This window comes from Rhinatrema bivittatum, chromosome 4 (assembly GCF_901001135.1).
Source record: "Rhinatrema bivittatum chromosome 4, aRhiBiv1.1, whole genome shotgun sequence".
Classification (NCBI taxonomy): Eukaryota; Metazoa; Chordata; class Amphibia; order Gymnophiona; family Rhinatrematidae; genus Rhinatrema; species Rhinatrema bivittatum.
The window spans coordinates 191,884,523-191,901,912 of record NC_042618.1 but is presented as its reverse complement, the minus strand read 5'-3'; the positions used below and the strand labels follow the sequence as shown (position 1 = coordinate 191,901,912).

Below are 17,390 nucleotides of genomic sequence, written 5' to 3'. Positions count from 1 at the left end.
CAACATTCTTCGCCTCTATTTCAGCCTTCTCCACCAACCTCGGGAGAATGGCGTTCGTAGCGTCTCCTTGCCGCACCCTCCGGCGTTCCCGGAGTGGCGTCCCGCCACGTTGTACCTGAGGCCTCCTAGGGCTCGTGCGCGCGCACGCCTCACGTCTTATAGCAGTGTTGGCACGTACCTTGGGGGCGCCCCCCTCGAGTGACGTCACTGCTTCAGACTACAAAAGGTTGCCCATTTGCTGACTCTCGCCGAGTTAGCAACGGATTGGATTCGTTCTGGTCTGAAGCTGCTCTGCCGCTTCTGCTGCTGCTGGAAGCTATCTACACCCTCCGGGGTTCTACTAATTTGGGTACCCACTCCTCGAGGGCCCTTTGCTTATTTCCAGGTGCCTATCCAGAATCCAGGTACTTGCTCCTCGAGGGCTTGTCCATCCTGGTGCCTGCTACCAATTCTTCTACCTGCTGGAACACTACCTATCAGCTACAGAGAGTGAGTACTACTTCTCCCAGTCTGTCTCTCCTACAGCGCCTCATTGGATATCTGCATCAGGGCCTTATACCACCATTGTGGGATGGGTCTCCTCCGCCGAGGATCACAGACTGTTGCTATCTAATCCACTCTCTACTGCTACCTCTGGTGAACCATACAAGCTGCATAATAAAGATATATTCTCTGTGTTTGTGCATCTGAGTCTAGCCTGGTGCTACAGTTCCCTACGGGGCTCCTCCCTGTGGGAGTCACAATCACTGTTGTCCCTAAGAATCCACCAAACACCTCGATATCATAACAGACGTCATCTTCTGATCCATCCACATCATTGCTAATGCCGCATTTCAGGAAAGATTTCTTGACTATTTCTAGTGGAATTAACTCTCAGGCATCCTTTACCCGTTTCGCTACCAAATCAATGTCTGGTTTCATTGGGTTCCCTCCTTTCGTTACCTTTGCATGACCAGAACACATCCATTGATGCCTCAATTGGTCCTTGAAAGGCTTGTTGGGACAGATATCTAATGGCTAGAGCATTGATGTCAGATCTCCTGGAATCATTGCTAATTTGCTCACCATTTTTTTTTTTTTTTTGCTTTGTCTTTCACATCCTGTTATATGTGTGTGGAACATATCCCACACAAATAGTGATGGTCATTTTCTTAGCCCCGCACCTGGTCGCCTACCCCACACATCGCACAGCTACCATTTCGTTCTCCCCTCATCCATCCAACCTTTAGAATATCCCTGAGCAGTTACGCCTGCTGGAATTTTCAGGTTCTTTGACATGGTTTTCCTCTTGAATATTACCACTGGATGCAGTTTTGTGCCATCTGCCAGGCAAGACAGGACCACCATGAAATGGGTCTTTTCATGATCAGTTTTTTTTTTTTTTTTACAAGTATGGTCTTCTCACCAATGCCAGCTACAGTGTGATTGCCAGGCATATCAAATGTCATCGGTGTTTCATCCATATTACCAATGTTATTCATATCGAAATGATTCCTTATTCTCTGCCGATTTAATGAATTTGTGGAACAAACAGATCTTTTTATCAAGCTCTTTAGGGAGTTTCTGTGAAATCTTTGTGTGCTGAAGAAGGCACAATCCATATTGGTTCATGAACCATGAACACCAACCAGACAATGCTGTGAATTCTTTCAGACTTTTGGTCGCTGAATATTTTTCTTCTTTTGCCATATGCAGGGCACGAATTCTAATGCTTGTGCGAGTCACAATGTAGCCATTCCTTCTGCATTTTTTAAAATTATTTATTTATGAATTTTCAACTTACAATAAGTAACAAATTCAAATTACATTATTCAAATTTCTTTGAATATTTTTTAGGTATACAGGATAATTCATATACAGAACCATAAAGATATCAATATAACCATTAAAGAATTACATTTCCTGTATTCCTTCTGCATTTTATTACCCAGTCATTCAAATGCTTTCCCATTCCTCGGAAAGCACAATTTTGAAAAGTAAGGCTTTCTTTGACTTTGGCATTTCTAGCAGCTCTTCTTCGATTTTTTTTCTCCAATCTCTGACTAGTTTTTCACTAATGTTAAATTCTCTTGCAGCTACTCAATTATTTGCCTCCTTTGCACGTTCTATAACCTTCAGTTTCAGCGATGCAGTATAAGGTGCTCTCTCTTTCTTCTCAGTGCTCATTTTCCTGAGGGTAAGATGTCATTATTCTAATGGCTGTCCCTGCTTTCTGAATCCTTCCCTCCCTCCTTCACATCTGAATCCTTTCCCCCCTCCCGATTCCTTAACTCACCCGCTGCTATCTGGACAATGACAGCACTTACATTTGCTCAGAAACGTCCTTCCTCCTCCCCTGCGGTGTCCCCAGTGTAGCGGTAGGACAGCTTTTCTCCCCAGAAGTCCTCCGCATTCCTTATCTCGAATGCTCACTGCTGCTATGAGGATGACAACGAACTTGCGATCGCTCAGGTGTGTCTTCTTTCCTGCACCGCGGGGTCCCATTGATGTGCTTTGAACCACTTGGTGCTTGGACTGCCAATCAGACCCTGCTTGGGAGGGGAGAGGATGTGCCTGCGCAATTGCAAGTGCTGTCATTATCCTCATAGCAGCAGATGAGTTAAGGATTCGGCAGGAGGAGCGTGCGAATGATTGTCATGCATCTTGAATTATGATACCAGCATTGATGTGGATTGACCAGTGGATAAGATAACCATGATTTTAATGATTAATTTTTGGGGTACATTTTTCGACTTATACATGAGTATAAACAGTAAATCAATCAACAAACTTCTGGGAATTTCTGGGATTTTTTAGACTACAAGGTTAGCCGGCTTCACGGGCTATGATATCCCGCTGGATTAAGGAAGTTATCAAGTTTGCATATGTGGATGCTGAGCAGCTGTTGCCTAGGCAGATTAGGGCTCATTCCACTAGGGTTCAGGCAGTGTCATTGGCAGAGATTAGATTGTTGCATCCCATAGAGATTTGCCAAGCTGCGACATGGTCCTCCTTACACACCTTTTCCAGGCATTACCTCCTGGATGTGCAGGCCTGGGAGGATACAGCCTTCGCTTGTGCGGTGTTGATCAGAATGCTGGTAGCCTCACACTCTGTTCGGGAGTAGCTTTGGTACATCCCAGTGGTTGTAGATTAACCTGTCTGAATGCTAAAAGAAGAGAAATTACTACTTATCTGATAATTTCCTTTTCTTTAATGAAGACAGGCTATTCTACCTTCCCATCCTTGGCTGCTGGATGGTAGTGCTATTGTACTGAGTGTCTGCATTTCTGGATATTACTGATAAGTATCAGATCCAGTCCCTAGATTAGTGATCTTACACTCCTCGTCTGAGCTCAGTGCTTTTTTGTTAACTGAATATTTGAATGGTTGTCTGTTAATGGGTATGATCAAGTATAGTTTAGTTGTCCTCAGTTGCTTTTGCAGAGAATACTGGCAGGCTGATGTCGGTACAGGGTGTATACATACCGTGATGTCACCTTTGCTCTGTCTCCATCTGCTGGTAGAGGTGCTAAAGAAAAGGAAATTACCAGGTAAGTACTAATTTCTCCTTAGATTGTAAGCCCTCTGGGACAGGGAAAATACCTACTGTACCTGAATGCAAGTTGCTTAGAGCTACCAATGAAAAGGTATGAACTAAATCCAAATATAAAATACATTTTATAAAATTGTCAGCATTATGCCTAAGCTTCCAAAATAACCAAAACTAACCTCACAACTCAAGTTCATAATGTAACATAAAATTTCATGTAGGAATAAAAATTGCAGTGGTACAAACTCTTACACTTCATGAGTCACATGAATCTTCAGGGCCCTGCATATGGCTTCTTTACACCACAGAATTTTCAAAATGGCACAGAATCAAATGGAACGGCTATTTAAAAAAAAAAAATTGAAAGAATATACCCTGCATGTGACTTTAGCAATGAACTGGTTCTGAAAGTGACTCATTGACTAACAAAGGTTGAATGGTACTGCCATGATACAGTTCATAGGAGAAATTAGTGTTCTTATTAACTTGAAAGGAATCTTTTGATGTTTCATAAATTCTGCTGATGCAGAAATTTGGAAGTACAAAAGCGCGAGCTCTATATTTTGCCTAGTATGGGAGGAAGTCTGCCTGTTACCAATTACTGTAACACAACATATAATAATATATTACAGACTCAGGAAACACATGAATAGCAACAAATTTAGTACTAGTTTACAGTTTTGGATTTGAGAATCCAACTTACTGCTTTTTTTTTTTTAAAGTTACACTTTTGCCATTAAAACAATTGAAAGAAAATAAATGAAGCATAGTAGCGTCAACATAAACCTATAGTTATTTAAATCATGGAATCAGAAAAATTAGCTGAAATCCAAGACTGAAGTGTCTCCCTGCCACTCCCCTCAGAAGAGGCAGGCAGTAGAGTGTACATTGTCAAGGCTTCTCAGTCTGAGGGCTACGGTTTTAGTACCCACGTCTTAAATAGAATATCAGCCTGTATTTTCTTATTTCGTTGTGCCCAAGAAGGAAGGCTCTTTTCGTCAAGGGGGTCAACCATCATTTGCAGGTGACTCATTTTTGCATGGAAACCTTGCGCTCAGTGATAATGGCTGCGCCGTTGGGGGGAGTTTGACGTCTTTGGATCTGTCCAACGTGTACCTGCATATTCCCATCTGGCTAGAGCATCAACATTTTCGGTGATTCATGGTTTTGGGACATCCTTATGAATTTTGAGTGCTGCCTTTTTGTCTGGCCACCGCACCCAGAACTTTTTCCAAGGTTATGGTGGTGGCAGGGTTGAGACAGGATGGGATTCTGGTACACCCATACTTGGATGACTGGCTGATTCGGGCCAATACTCTAAAAGAGAGCCTTCTGGTATCACGCAAAGTGATCTCCTCCTTGTTGCAGGAGCTCAGTTGGGTGATGAACCTGGCCAAGAGCAGTCTTCAGCCATCTCAGTCTCTACAGTATCTCTGTTTGTTCAACATGAAAAAGGGCAGGATGTTCTTGCTGGAGGGTCGTATTCAGAAGTTAATGGTTCAGGTGCATCTATTAATGAACTCAAATACGCCCAACTATGTAGCCTATCTACAGGTGCTTGGATTGATGGCGGTGACCCCAGAAGTGGTGCCTTAGGCAAGGGTGCATATGCGTCCTCTTCTGCGCACTCTGCTGTCTCGTTGGAGCCCACAGTCTCAAGACTATTTGATTAGGTGTCACCTGCCATTGGAGGTCTGCACTCACTTGCAGTGGTGGTTAAAGGCGGATCATCTGAGAAAGGGGGTTTTCCTAAGCTCAGCGGACTGGCTGGTACTCATGACAGATGCGAGCCTTCAGGGTTGGAGTGCTTACTGTCAGGAGCTGACAGCTCAGGGGCTCTAGACTCCAGAAGATTCTCTCTGGAGTATCAATCAGCTGGAAGCCCATTTATTTATTTATTTATTTAAATGATTTATATACCGGAGGTTCCTGTATAATATACATATCACCCCGGTTCACAAGGAACAATAACTGTCGCTACTTTTAGCGGTTTACATAGAACAGAATAAGAATAAAACAGGAGTTTTTACAATTGAACATTGAAAATTAAGTAAACAAGTTTTAACATTGTACAGATTAATCGAAGTAGGTTACATTTTCTTCAACGTGTTCTTAGCTCTAGGGGAAAGCTTGTTTGAACAGCCAAGTCTTAAGTTTCTTTTTAAATGTAGGGTGGCATGGTTCAAGACGAAGGTCTGGAGGTAGCGAGTTCCAAAGTGAAGGGCCTGCTGTGGATAATGCACGTTTCCTCAGAACGGATTTTGCCGGTTGAGTGATTAGTCTGTTCTGATAGGCGCTTCTGGTTGGTTTCACGGATGTGTGTAGTTGAATTTGAAATGTTAGGTTGAGAGGTGCGATGTTGTGTAAGGCCTTATGTATCATCATTAAAGACTTGAACTGGATCCTGAATTTAATCGGAAGCCAGTGGAGATGGTGGAGGATTGGGGTGATATGATCTCTTTTTTTGGCATTTGATAGAATTCTTGCAGAGGCGTTCAGGACCATCTGAAGTGGTTTGATGGTGCATGCTGGTAGGCCTAGGAGGAGAGAATTACAGTAATCCAGCTTAGTGAGAATGATGGCTTCTAGAACCATGCGGAAGTCTCTGTATAGGAGGAGTGGTTTAAGTTTCTTTAATGTTTGAAGTTTAAAGAAACATTCTTTTGTTGTGTTGTTGACGAATTTGTTGAAATTGAGTCTGCTGTCTATGATGACTCCCAGGTCTCTAACTTGTTGCGTGGTGGAGAGCCCTGCAGTGTCCGGATGTTGATTAGTGTTATAATGTGAGGAGGGGGTATAGTTTTCCGGTGCTATAATGAGGATTTCAGTTTTGTTTTTGTTTAGAACCAGGTTGATGCTGGCAAGTAGATTGTTGATAGCTGATAGACATTTATTAAAGTATGATAAAGCTTTGTGTAGGGAATCTTCTATAGGGATGAGGATTTGAATATCATCCGCGTATAGGTAATGTCTTAGCTTAAGGTTGGTGAGACGTTGACAGAGTGGGAGCAGATAAATGTTGAAAAGAGTCGGGGAGAGGGATGATCCTTGTGGTACCCCCCCTCTTGGATTCGATGGTATGAGACTCTTTGTTATTTATCTTGACCTTGTATGATCTGTTCTCCAAAAACGATTTGAACCAGTTAAAAGCTACTCCTGTAATGCCGATGTCTATTAGGCGTTGCAGGAGGCATGAGTGGTTTACGGTATCAAACGCTGATGAGAGATCCAAGAGAGCGAGGAGGCAAGGTTGGCCCATGCAGTCCAGTTGGCAGTTCAGTGACCGATTACAGGATTGAGCGGTCCGAATAATGTCTGACAATGCAACAACTGTGGTTTACATCAATCGGCAGGGAGGAACCAAGAGCCAGCAAATATTGCAGGAAATAGCCCAGCTTATGGAATGGGCGGAAGTGCATCTTCAGGAGATCTCAGCCTCGCACATTGCAGGAAAAGACAATCTTAGAGCAGACTTTCTCAGCAGACAGAGTCTGGATCCAAGAGCATGGGAGTTGTCAAACAAGGCGTTTCTGCTAATAGTGGATCACTGGGGCCTTCCGTTTCTGGACAAACTAGTGACTTCTCGCACTGCAAAGGTTCCTTATTTCTTCAGTCGCAGGAGAGATCCAAAGTCTCTGGGAATTGATGCCTTCATGCAGGAGCAGCTATATGCCTTCCCCCTGTGGCCCATTATGGGGCAGAGTGATCTAGAAGATCAAAGGCCACAGGGGTATGGTGCTTCTGACGGCACGAGATAGGCCCAGGAAACCATGTATGCAGATCTGCAAAGGCTCCTGGTAGACGCTCCCCTCTGACTTCCAGCGTAGAGGGATCTGCTGCTGTAGGGGCCTGTTCTTCATGAAGATCCGACTCAATTTTGTCATACAGTATGGCCCTTGAGAGAGCTTGCTTGCTGAAGTGTAGATATTCTACTGTGGTGATTGCCACCTTGCTGCGAGTGAGAAAGTTCTCCACTTCCTTAGCCTATGTGCGGGTTCGGCGAATGTTTGAAGCTTAGTGTGAAGATCGAGTGGTTGTTCCTCGTTTGGTTAAGATCCCACTCATTTTGGTCTTTTTGCAGGATGGATTGTATAAAGGGTTGGCCCTTAATTCCTTAGGGGTACAGGTAGCAACTCTTGTGAATGGTGGACCCTTGTCAGCTCATCCATATGTGGCCCATTTCTTGAAAAGAGTGAAACATCTTCGTCCTCCCTTGCGGTTACCGGTGCCCTTGTAGAGCCTTAATCTGGTTTTGGATTTCTTAGCGGGCCCTACTTTTTGACCGATGCGTAACCTTTCCTTGCTGTTATTGAAAACGGTGTTTCTTGTGGCAATTTGTTCTGCGTGTAGAGTCTCCGAGCTGCAGGCCTTGTCTTGCCGGGAGCCATTCCTTCGAGTGACTCTGGGGGTGATACAGTTGCATACTGTTCCTCTTTTTTTTTTTTTTTGTTGTTGTTGCCAGAAGTGGTTTCGGATTTTCACTTGAATCAGTCCATTTCCCTGCCATCTCTGGACAGGGAAAAAGATGTGGAGGAATATCACCTGTTACGACCCTTGGATGTCAAGAGGCATATCGTGGGGTATCTGGAGGTTTCTAAACCTCTCAGGAAGATGAATTTCATATTTGTACTCTGCGGTGGAAATAAACAGGGCGAGCTGGCTTTGCGAGCTACAATAGCTTGCTGTATTAAAGAAGTAGTCACTGTTGCATTTGTGGATGCTGAGCAGCTGTTGCCTAGGGCTCATTCCACTATGGCACAGGCAGTGTCATGGGTGGAAGTTAGATTGTTGTCTCTCGTCGATGTTTTCCGAGCTGTGTCGTGGTCCTCCTTACACATCTTTTACAGGTATTATTGTCTGGATGTGCATGCCCAGGAGAATGCAGCCTTTGCATGTGTGGTTTTGACTGGACCGCGAGCAGCCTCCCGCCCTGTTCGGAGTAGCTTGGGTACATCCCACTTGTTCTGGATCAACCTGCCTAAATACTAAGAATTGAAAAATTACTGCTTACCTGATAATTTTTTCTTTAGTTTAGACAGGTGGATCCACCTTCCCATACTTGGTTGCCCTGGGGTGTGCTACTTCCGTGTTTACTAATGAGGATGTTGGGGAGATACCAGTTCCAGAGATGGTTTTCAAGGGTGATGAGTCAGATGAACTGAACGAAATCACTGTGAACCTGGAAGATATAGTAGGTCAGCTTGACAAACTAAAGAGTAGCAAATCAGCTGGACCGGATGGTATGCATCCTAGGGTACTGAAGGAAATCAAAAACAAAATTTCTGATCTATTAAAATTTGTAACCTATCATTAAAATCATCCATTGTACCTGAAGACTGGAGGATGGCCAATGTAACCCCAATATTTAAAAAAGGCTCCAGGGGTGATCCGGGTAACTATAGACCAGTGAGCCTGACTTCAGTGCCAGGAAAAATAGTGGAAACTATTCTCAAGATCAAAATCATAGAGCATATAGAAAGACATGGTTTAATGGAACACAGTCAACATGGATTTACCCAAGGGAAGTCTTGCCTAACAAATCTGCTTCATTTTTTTGAAGGGGTTAATAAATGTGGATAAAGATGAACCGGTAGATGTAGTGTATTTGGATTTTTAGAAGGCATTTCACAAAGTCCCTCATGAGAGGCTTCTAAGAAAACTAAAAAGTCATGGGATAGGAGGCGATGTCCTTTTGTGGATTACAAACTGGTTAAAAGACAGGAAACAGAGAGTAGGATTAAATGGTCAGTTTTCTCAGTGGAAAAGGGTAAACAGTGGAGTGTCTCAGGGATCTGTACTTGGACCGGTGCTTTTCAATATATATATAAATGATCTGGAAAGGAATACGTCGAGTGAGGTTATCAAATTTGCGATGATACAAAATTATTCAGAGTAGTTAAATCACAAGCAGACTGTGATACATTACAGGAGGACCTTGCAAGACTGGAAGATTGGGCATCCAAATGGCAGATGAAATTTAATGTAGACAAGTACAAGGTGTTGCATATAGGGAAAAATAACCCTTGCTGTAGTTACACGATGTTAGGTTCCATATTAGGAGCTCCCACCCAGGAAAAAGATCTAGGCATCATAGTGGATAATACTTTAAAATCGTCAGCTCAGTGTGCTGCAGCAGTAAAGAAAGCAAACAGAATGTTAGGGATTATTAGGAAGGGAATGATTAATAAAACAGAAAATGTCATAATGCCTCTATATCACTCCATGGTGAGACTGCACCTTGAATTCTGTGTACAATTCTGGTCGCCGCATCTCAAAAAAGATATAGTTGCGATGGAGAAGGTACAGAGAAGAGCGACCAAAATGATAAAGGGGATGGAACAGCTCCCTGTGAGGAAAGGCTGAAGAGGTTAGGGCTGTTCAGCTTGGAGAAGAGTCGGCTGAGGGGGGATATAATAGAGGTCTTTAAGATCATGAGAGGTCTTGAACGAGTAGATGTGAATCGGTTATTTATACTTTGGAATAATAGAAGGACTAGGGGGCATTCCATGAAGTTAGCAAGTAGCACATTTAAGACTAATCGGAGAAAATTATTTTTCACTCAATGCACAATAAAGCTCTGGAATTTGTTGCCAGAGGATGTGGTTAGTTCAGTTAGTGTAGCTGGGTTCAAAAAAGGTTTGGATAAGTTCTTGGAGGAGAAGTCCATTACCTGCTATTAATAAAGTTTACTTAGGGAATAGCCACTGCTATTAATTGCATCAGTAGCATGGGATCTTCTTAGTGTTTGCGTAATTGCCAGGTTCTTGTGGCCTGGTTCGGCCTCTGTTGGAAACAGGATGCTGGGCTTGATGGACCCTATGGAAAGTCAGCAGGAAGTGTTAATCCAGTCCCTAGACTAGTGTTAATATGTTCTTTGTCTGAGCTCAGTGTTTCCTGATCGTTGAGTGATGGAATGGTTATCTGTTATTAATCAAGTTTTGTTAATGTGTCTACAGTTGGCTTTTGCGGACAATACTGGCAGGCTGATGTCACTGCAGGGTTATATATACTGTGATGTTAGCGTGCTCTGTCTCCATCTGCTGGTAGAGGTGTATAACCTACTTGTTCTGAATCCACCTGTCTATACTAAAGAAGGAAATTATCATGTAAATAGTAATTTCTCATTATTGGAGATGAATCTGAGAGAGAAGCATTAGTATTCCTAGGGATCCAGAATCTGATACACTTTTTCTAGGGACATGATTCTTTGGCAACAAAATCTAGAAAAAGGGGTTACAAAGGAAGGCAAGGATCTGTGATCTTTATATTCAGTCTTTTATGACTTCTGTAGCAACAATTTCTGGCAGATGTTTCTTTTGAAGTTGTATTTTCTTCTAAAATGATAACCTCTGATACCTTGCCTAAGAGGGCCCAGTGTCTTAAGTACTTGACAGTTTTCTAAGCTCCATTGCTCGGGATCCCTTTTTTATGGTTATCGTCTGCTTTGGTTTCATCATCAAATAGATTGTCCTGAATGTGTTTGAGACCAGAAAGACTTTTCTCATGTAGGGCAAACCAAAACCCAGATCCCAAGGTTGTTGGCTGCACGACAAGGACTTTTGGCAGAAGTAGTCCTTTTGTCCCTTTTTAAGGGAGGAAGTTTGACTTTTCTCTTCATGTGGTTTCAGAGGCCAAGGGGGAATGCCAGAATAAACTGAATCAGAGGAACAGACTGATATTAGAGTTTTAGGAGAGGGAAGTTGGAGATTGACCTTTCCAGACATGGAAAAAATGTAGTCTATTCAGGATCAGTAGGTACTAGACAATATCAGGAGTGTTCAAATTTACTATTCTTTCTTCTCTATGTGGTCCAAGATTTTGTAAGACAAGGCCAAAGCTGCAAATCTTATTTAATCACTCTCAAATCTTCCAGGTGAGAGACCTGTAATTCCATATCAGCAAGAACTAAAATTCTCAAGGTTCACTCCATTTAGTTTTTGTACTGAAGGAATTTGGAGTGGTGGTGGTTATTCCATGTTGAAACTAAAGTACCTGAATCACTTTGTATGGTGTTGTAAAACTGAAGTGTCTCAGATCTCTGATTCAAGCTATTTCTCCAGGGAATTTTTTGTATCTCTGGATCTGCAGGATATTTATCTGAACATCTTTATTTCAAAATGTAATCAGAAATTTCTAGAGTTCCCTATTGGGAGACATACATTTTTTTCAATATATAGTCCTCCCTGTTGATCTTGTATCAACTCCCTAGATCAGTGGTTCTCAACCGGTGTGTCACGACACACCAGTGTGTCGCCACGCTTCCTGGTCCCCCGCTGACCCAGCTGCTCCCCCTACCCGCACAAAATAGGTCCTCCGCCCGGGCTTAAAATGCTGATAGGCCGGGCGGAACACAGCAGGACAGCTGGAGTCAGTGGCACTGGCATGCTGTCTTCTTCCCCCCCCCCCCCCCCCCCCCCCGCAGCCCGGAAGAGGAAGTGGTGAGCAGCGGGTGCGTGCGTGGGAAGAAGAGATCATGCTAGTGGAGGTAGCGTCGGCCCGAAGAAGAGAAGAGAGGCCCAGCCTGAGGAATGAGCACCGCAGCTCGGAGAAAAACGAAGAACAACGTCAACCCCTGCGGCTGATGGGACTCCTTCTCCGTGATGGCTGAAAGCGAAGGAGGTTGCTGCTGCCTTTAGGGTTGGAAGTGGAGGAGGCTGCTGCTGTCGCTAGTTCGGGGGTGGGGGGTGGTGAGTGAATGAACAAGCATATGTATTTGAGGTGTTTTGTGTGTGTGTGTGTGAGAGTGAGACAGCATGTATGTGAATGATTGAGGCCTGTATATGTGAAAGAGAGTATGTGTATGATTGAGAGCCTGTGTGTGTGAGAGAGCATGAATGGAAGTGCATGACTGAGAACGTGTATGTTTAAGTTTGTGGTTGAAAACCTGTTTGTGTGAAAGAGTATGTGTGTATGATGGAGATCCTTTGTGTGTGAGAGAGATCATGTGTATGTATGATTAAGAGCCTGTGTGTATAAGTAAAAGAGAGACCATGTGGGTCTGTGTGTGATTGAGAGCTGGTTTAGGTGAGGGAGCATGTGAGTATGTGATTGAGATCATGTGTGTAAATGAGAGAAAGAGAGAGCATGTGTGTAAGCATGTGAATGAGAGTCTGTGTGTGAGAGAAAAAGACAGCATGTATGTGTGCGATTGAAAGCCTGTATGTGTAAGCGTGAAAAGTCAGACAGCATATGTGTAATTAAGAGCCTATATAAGTGAGAGAGAAAAAGCATGTGTATATGTGAGTGATCGAGAGCCAGTGTGAGAGAGAGGAGAAAGTTGCAAGCAAACCATCCCTCCTCCTGCTAGTTCAAAACAATCTCAGGGCACCTGGATATCAAACATTCCCAGGTATGCAGAGCAAAACATTTTTTGTATCCTTATTATTTTCATTATTGGGCCTTTGTGTCTGCTATTTTGAAATATTTTATTGGTATCTAGAAATTTTTTATGAGTTTTTAATTATTGGATATTCCATTCATCAGCTGTTTCAAAATTTGTTGTTTTTGTTAGTATGGTTTTGTTGCAATTGATTTTATATTTCTTGATTTGTTTTAGAAGGACTGGTGATGTTTCTCTTTTTCCTTTGTTACACTGCATACAGAGACTCTGGCTTGTTGCAGTTTCCAATTCTGTCTGCATGCTTCTAGTTATGCGTTTTGGTCTCTTTATTGTTTGTTAGGTGAGGGCCAGCACATTGATTCAGGTGAAGTTTTCTGCTGGCGTGTAGTTTCTGTGTAGGGCTGTATAGTAGCCTGGCTTGTTCCGTTTTCCTAATAGGAGGTGTATTGATGTCTTAAAGCCTGGTGTAATATTTTCAGTGTTGCCTTTTCTTAAGTAAGGTGTTTACGTTTGAGTACTGGAAATTGGTGCTGTTTTGGTGTGGCATGTTTACTATTTATGCAATTTCTGTTCAGACAGTATATGTATCTTTCCCTTGTGTCATTCTTAACAATAAAAATAATACTGGGCCTTTAGTTTTTATTTCTGTCATGAATTGTAATGAGCAGTGTGTAACACATGTGAGTGTGGTCTGTCAGATGTGTCATGATGGGAAAAAGGTTGAGAACTACTGCCCTAGATGTTTACAAAGGTCATGATCACCTTTTGATAGCCTACCTTTCACTGCAGTCATGATTCCTCTATCCCTGCTTGAATGACATTCTGGTAGGGCCAATAATGTCATGTTAAGCAAAATGAAAAAATGAAGGTGATATGAAACTCTTATTTTGCATCAGCACCTTAAATTGTCAAAAGGAAGGATTGACTAATGATATTAAGGTGCTGTTGCAAAATAGAATTCTATTTCACCTTCATTTTTAATTTTGTTTGGCATATTTGTGAGATTTTTGGTGCTTCTTTTTTGGTTGTTAGCAATGTTATGTAACCAGGGTTGGAGTAGTTTTTTTTTTTTTTTCTTAGTAGCGTATGTTATGTCATCAATTGTTAGAAGAATTTCTTGAGTCCATCTGAGGGACCACTTTTACTTTGAAAGGGTCAGTGTTCAGGTAGCTTGATGGCTATAGAGTGAGATGAAAGGCAAAGCTTCATTGCTGCAGGGAAAACTTGACTTTTGAACAGGGAATACAGTGAAGTAATTTAATATAACCAGATCTGGACAAGACCCCCACTGGGAGTAATAGACTGCTGGACTGGGCTCTCTGGAACCTGTAAAGCAGGGGTCGGGAACCTTTTTTGGCTGAGAGAGCCATGATCGCCACATATTTTAAAATGTATTCCGTGAGAGCCATACAAGACCTACCAAAGTAATTTACTACAACCCCCTACTCTCCTCTCGCCCCCCCCCCCCCCCCCCGCCAAGACCTGCCAAAAGTCCCTGGTGGTCCAGCGGGGGGTCCAGGGATCGCAGACAAATCTTTAATAAAAAAGTAAAAATCTAAAATAGACCTCCAAAATTATTTACTACAAACCCCCCACCCTCCTAACCCCTCCCCTCCCCCCCCCAAGGACCTGCCACAAAGTCCCTGGTGGTCCAGTGGGGATCCAGGAACGGTCCGGGAGCGATCTCCTGGACTTGGGCTGTCAGCTGCCAGTAGTCAAATGGCACCGACGGCCCTTTGCCCTCACTATGTCACTGGGGTCAACCAATGGCAGCGGTAGCCCCTGTGACATAGTGAGGGCAAAGGGCCGTCAACAGCGATTTTGATTACTGGCAGCCGACAGCCCTTTGCCCTTTCTATGTCACAGGGGCTACCGCCGCCATTGGTCGACCCCAGTGACATAGTGAGGGCAAAGGGCCGTCGGCGCCATTTTGACTACTGCAGCAGACAGCCCAAGTCTAGGAGATCGCTCCCGGACCGCTCCTGGACCCCCAGGGACTTTTGGCAGATCGGGGGGGGGGAGGGGTTCAGGAGGGTGGGGGGTTGTAGTAAATTAATTTTGGAGGTCTTGGGGGTGTCAGGGGGGTGGGGGGGTTTTGTTAAGATTTTTACTTTTTTATTAAAGATTTGTCTGCGCACCAGATGCAGCCATCAAAAGAGCCACATCTGGCTCGCGAGCCATAGGTTCCCTACCCCTGCTGTAAAGAAAACCTGTCTGTAAATGAAAATCATGGCATTGAATATGAAAGGAAAACTATCTTTTTATCCAGTAAAGGACACCATTTTAAGGTTGACTAGTGAGTTGCAAGATTTTGATTTAACTTGGTATTCTTAATTTTGGTTTTCTGATTTATTTTGTTTTGTTGTTTGTGACAAATGGCAGCATTTTTATTTCTTTTGCAAGTAATAATATTTCGTTTTTCTGATTTGCTTTGTTTGTGTTTTAGGTGTATGTCATTCAGGTTAATGCTGACTGTCACCAGTGGACCGTGAAGCATCGTTACAGCGACTTCCATGATCTCCATGAGAAGGTAACGCTGCTGTGGCTTTTGAGATCTAGCAACTTTTTCTTGACTGTTAAATATTTCTTCACATCTCCCCAACTTTTATCATGTGCAGCAATTACTGACAGTAGCTTTTCAAAGAAGAGTAAATAAATACGGTAGTTCTTGAATATTAGCTCAGTTTTAAGAACTGTATGTGTTAGTTGATAACTATAATGGTAAAACTCACTGTTTTCGAAGTTGACATTTTCAGTTACCATGAAAGATTTTTAAACCGCCGACTCTGAATTAAGAACTTTTTTAAATTAGGAAATACTGTTGCTAAGCCTGGCAGTATCATTCTGTCATTTGTAGACAAGTGAGATTTTACTGTAGCAGTAATTTAACTTGATTTCTGTTTTTGGGGCACTTCCTGCTGTTAGGTTTGACTTAGGTCAGGTTGTGGATAAACTACAGTCCACAGGCTATTTCCAGCCATGGGCCCTTTCAGCCAACCTGTCAGCGTGGGACTTGTTAGCAATGTTATGTAACCAGGGTTGGAGTAGTTTTCTTCTTAATAGTATATTGCTAGGTCACTAATTGTTAGAAGAATTTCTTGAGTCCATCTGAGTTACCCACACTGCAACTCCAATGCCACTCATGTCAACATCATGTGGCAAAGTCTAGTTTGGGACTTAGGTGGTGACGTTGTCAGGGGGTGCAGGGATGACCTAGGAACTACAGCATTAATTCTCCATGCTGTTCTGGCTGTTTCCAACAGAGGCTGTCTTGACTCCTCCCCCATTCCAACGTGCCTCTTTTCTCGATGGATACTCTACCCGACTTGCGCCACAGTTGGTGGTGGCAGGTGTCTGTCCATCCTGTGTCATTTCTGCAGCAGCACCAAGGGAACATGGCTGATAGCAGCGGGGAGCAGGTCTTGGCTGGCTCCGGGCTGGGCTGGAGTGTGATGGCTGGAACTGCGTTTGTGTGTGTGAATGAGCAAGGAAGCTGTTGTTTTCGGTAGTTGTAGCTCCTTGCTTATGGTTTTTTCTCTCTTCTTCTGTACTCACCAACATCTCTGTGTTCACTACTGTTATGTCTGAAAAGGCCCTTCCCGACTACCTGAATTCACTGATGGGACTGAGATGACAGGCTGTGGCACTGAATTGGCAGTCATTGGGGATGCTTTTATAGCAACACCAGCAGAGAATGTCGAACTTCTGGTTCCCTGTACGTACCCGGATCAGTCCAGACTCCTGGGTTTTGCCTCCCCTCCAGCAGGTGGAGACAGAGAAAGTTTGACAGACTCTGCTTTATATGCCAGAGTGCCACCCACAGTCTGCCAGTATTACTCTGTCTCCAGCAGATGGTGGCGGTGCTAAACTCACAGTCTGATTCTAGTTACTTGGAAAAAAAAAAAAAATAATAGTACTAGATAATAGGAATTCTAGTTAGTTAGGGCTTAGGTTAATTAAAAAAAACCAAAACCAAAAAACTAAGCCATCAGGAAACAGCTGGAGAGCGTCCCTTCAGCCTCTCAGGGGGTTTGTCAGGTCCCGAGGGGACATCCCCCCTGGGTGTGTGAGGCGGCTGCAGCTAGGGGTTGAGGACCCTTTTGCCTTGGTGCAGCAGCATCTGAGGTGATACCGGGGAGCCCGGATCACTCACCCCAGCTTGACCGGCCTTGGAACAGGACCCAGGATCTTCCGGGCAAGTTTTAAGTTAAAAAAAAAAAAAAGTTTCTCTGACCAGGTTTCTTTTTCTTCTGGGGCTCTCTCTCATCTCTCTGCCGCGGCGGTCGGGAGCTCTGGTTTTCCTTTTTTTTATTGCTGTTGTTTCAAAGGCCTGTTTTTTTTTTTTTTTTCTTATGCAGCTCTGGGCAGGCGCACTTGTCAAGGGATGGCCTGTGTTCGGCCTGCCTACCGGGAGGCGAGGGAACATCCGCGGTCATCGGGGGGGGGGGGGGGGTCGTGCTGCGTGGGCGGTCTGTGTCTCTGTCTTTTGGAGAGCTGCCGGCTCCTTCACATAGCCTG

The 17,390-nt window shown here is 43.7% G+C and overlaps 1 protein-coding gene across 10 annotated transcripts in view; it reads left to right on the top strand.

Moving 5' to 3' along the window:
• NISCH (nischarin) overlaps nucleotides 1–17,390 on the top strand; it is a 191,488-nt gene that overhangs the window by 7,118 nt on the left and 166,980 nt on the right. For 9 of the 10 annotated variants that reach the window (XR_003856393.1, XM_029599458.1, XM_029599457.1 and 6 more), the window contains exon 3: nucleotides 15,319–15,402. Coding sequence is in view for 8 of the 10 variants with exons in the window: in XM_029599458.1 (XP_029455318.1) it covers nucleotides 15,319–15,402 (84 nt within the window). In the remaining 2 variants the exon portion in view is untranslated. Of the gene's footprint in view, nucleotides 1–6,084; nucleotides 6,089–6,832; nucleotides 6,835–15,318; nucleotides 15,403–17,390 lie in introns of those variants that run through there. The other variant, XM_029599459.1, reaches the window with a different exon arrangement.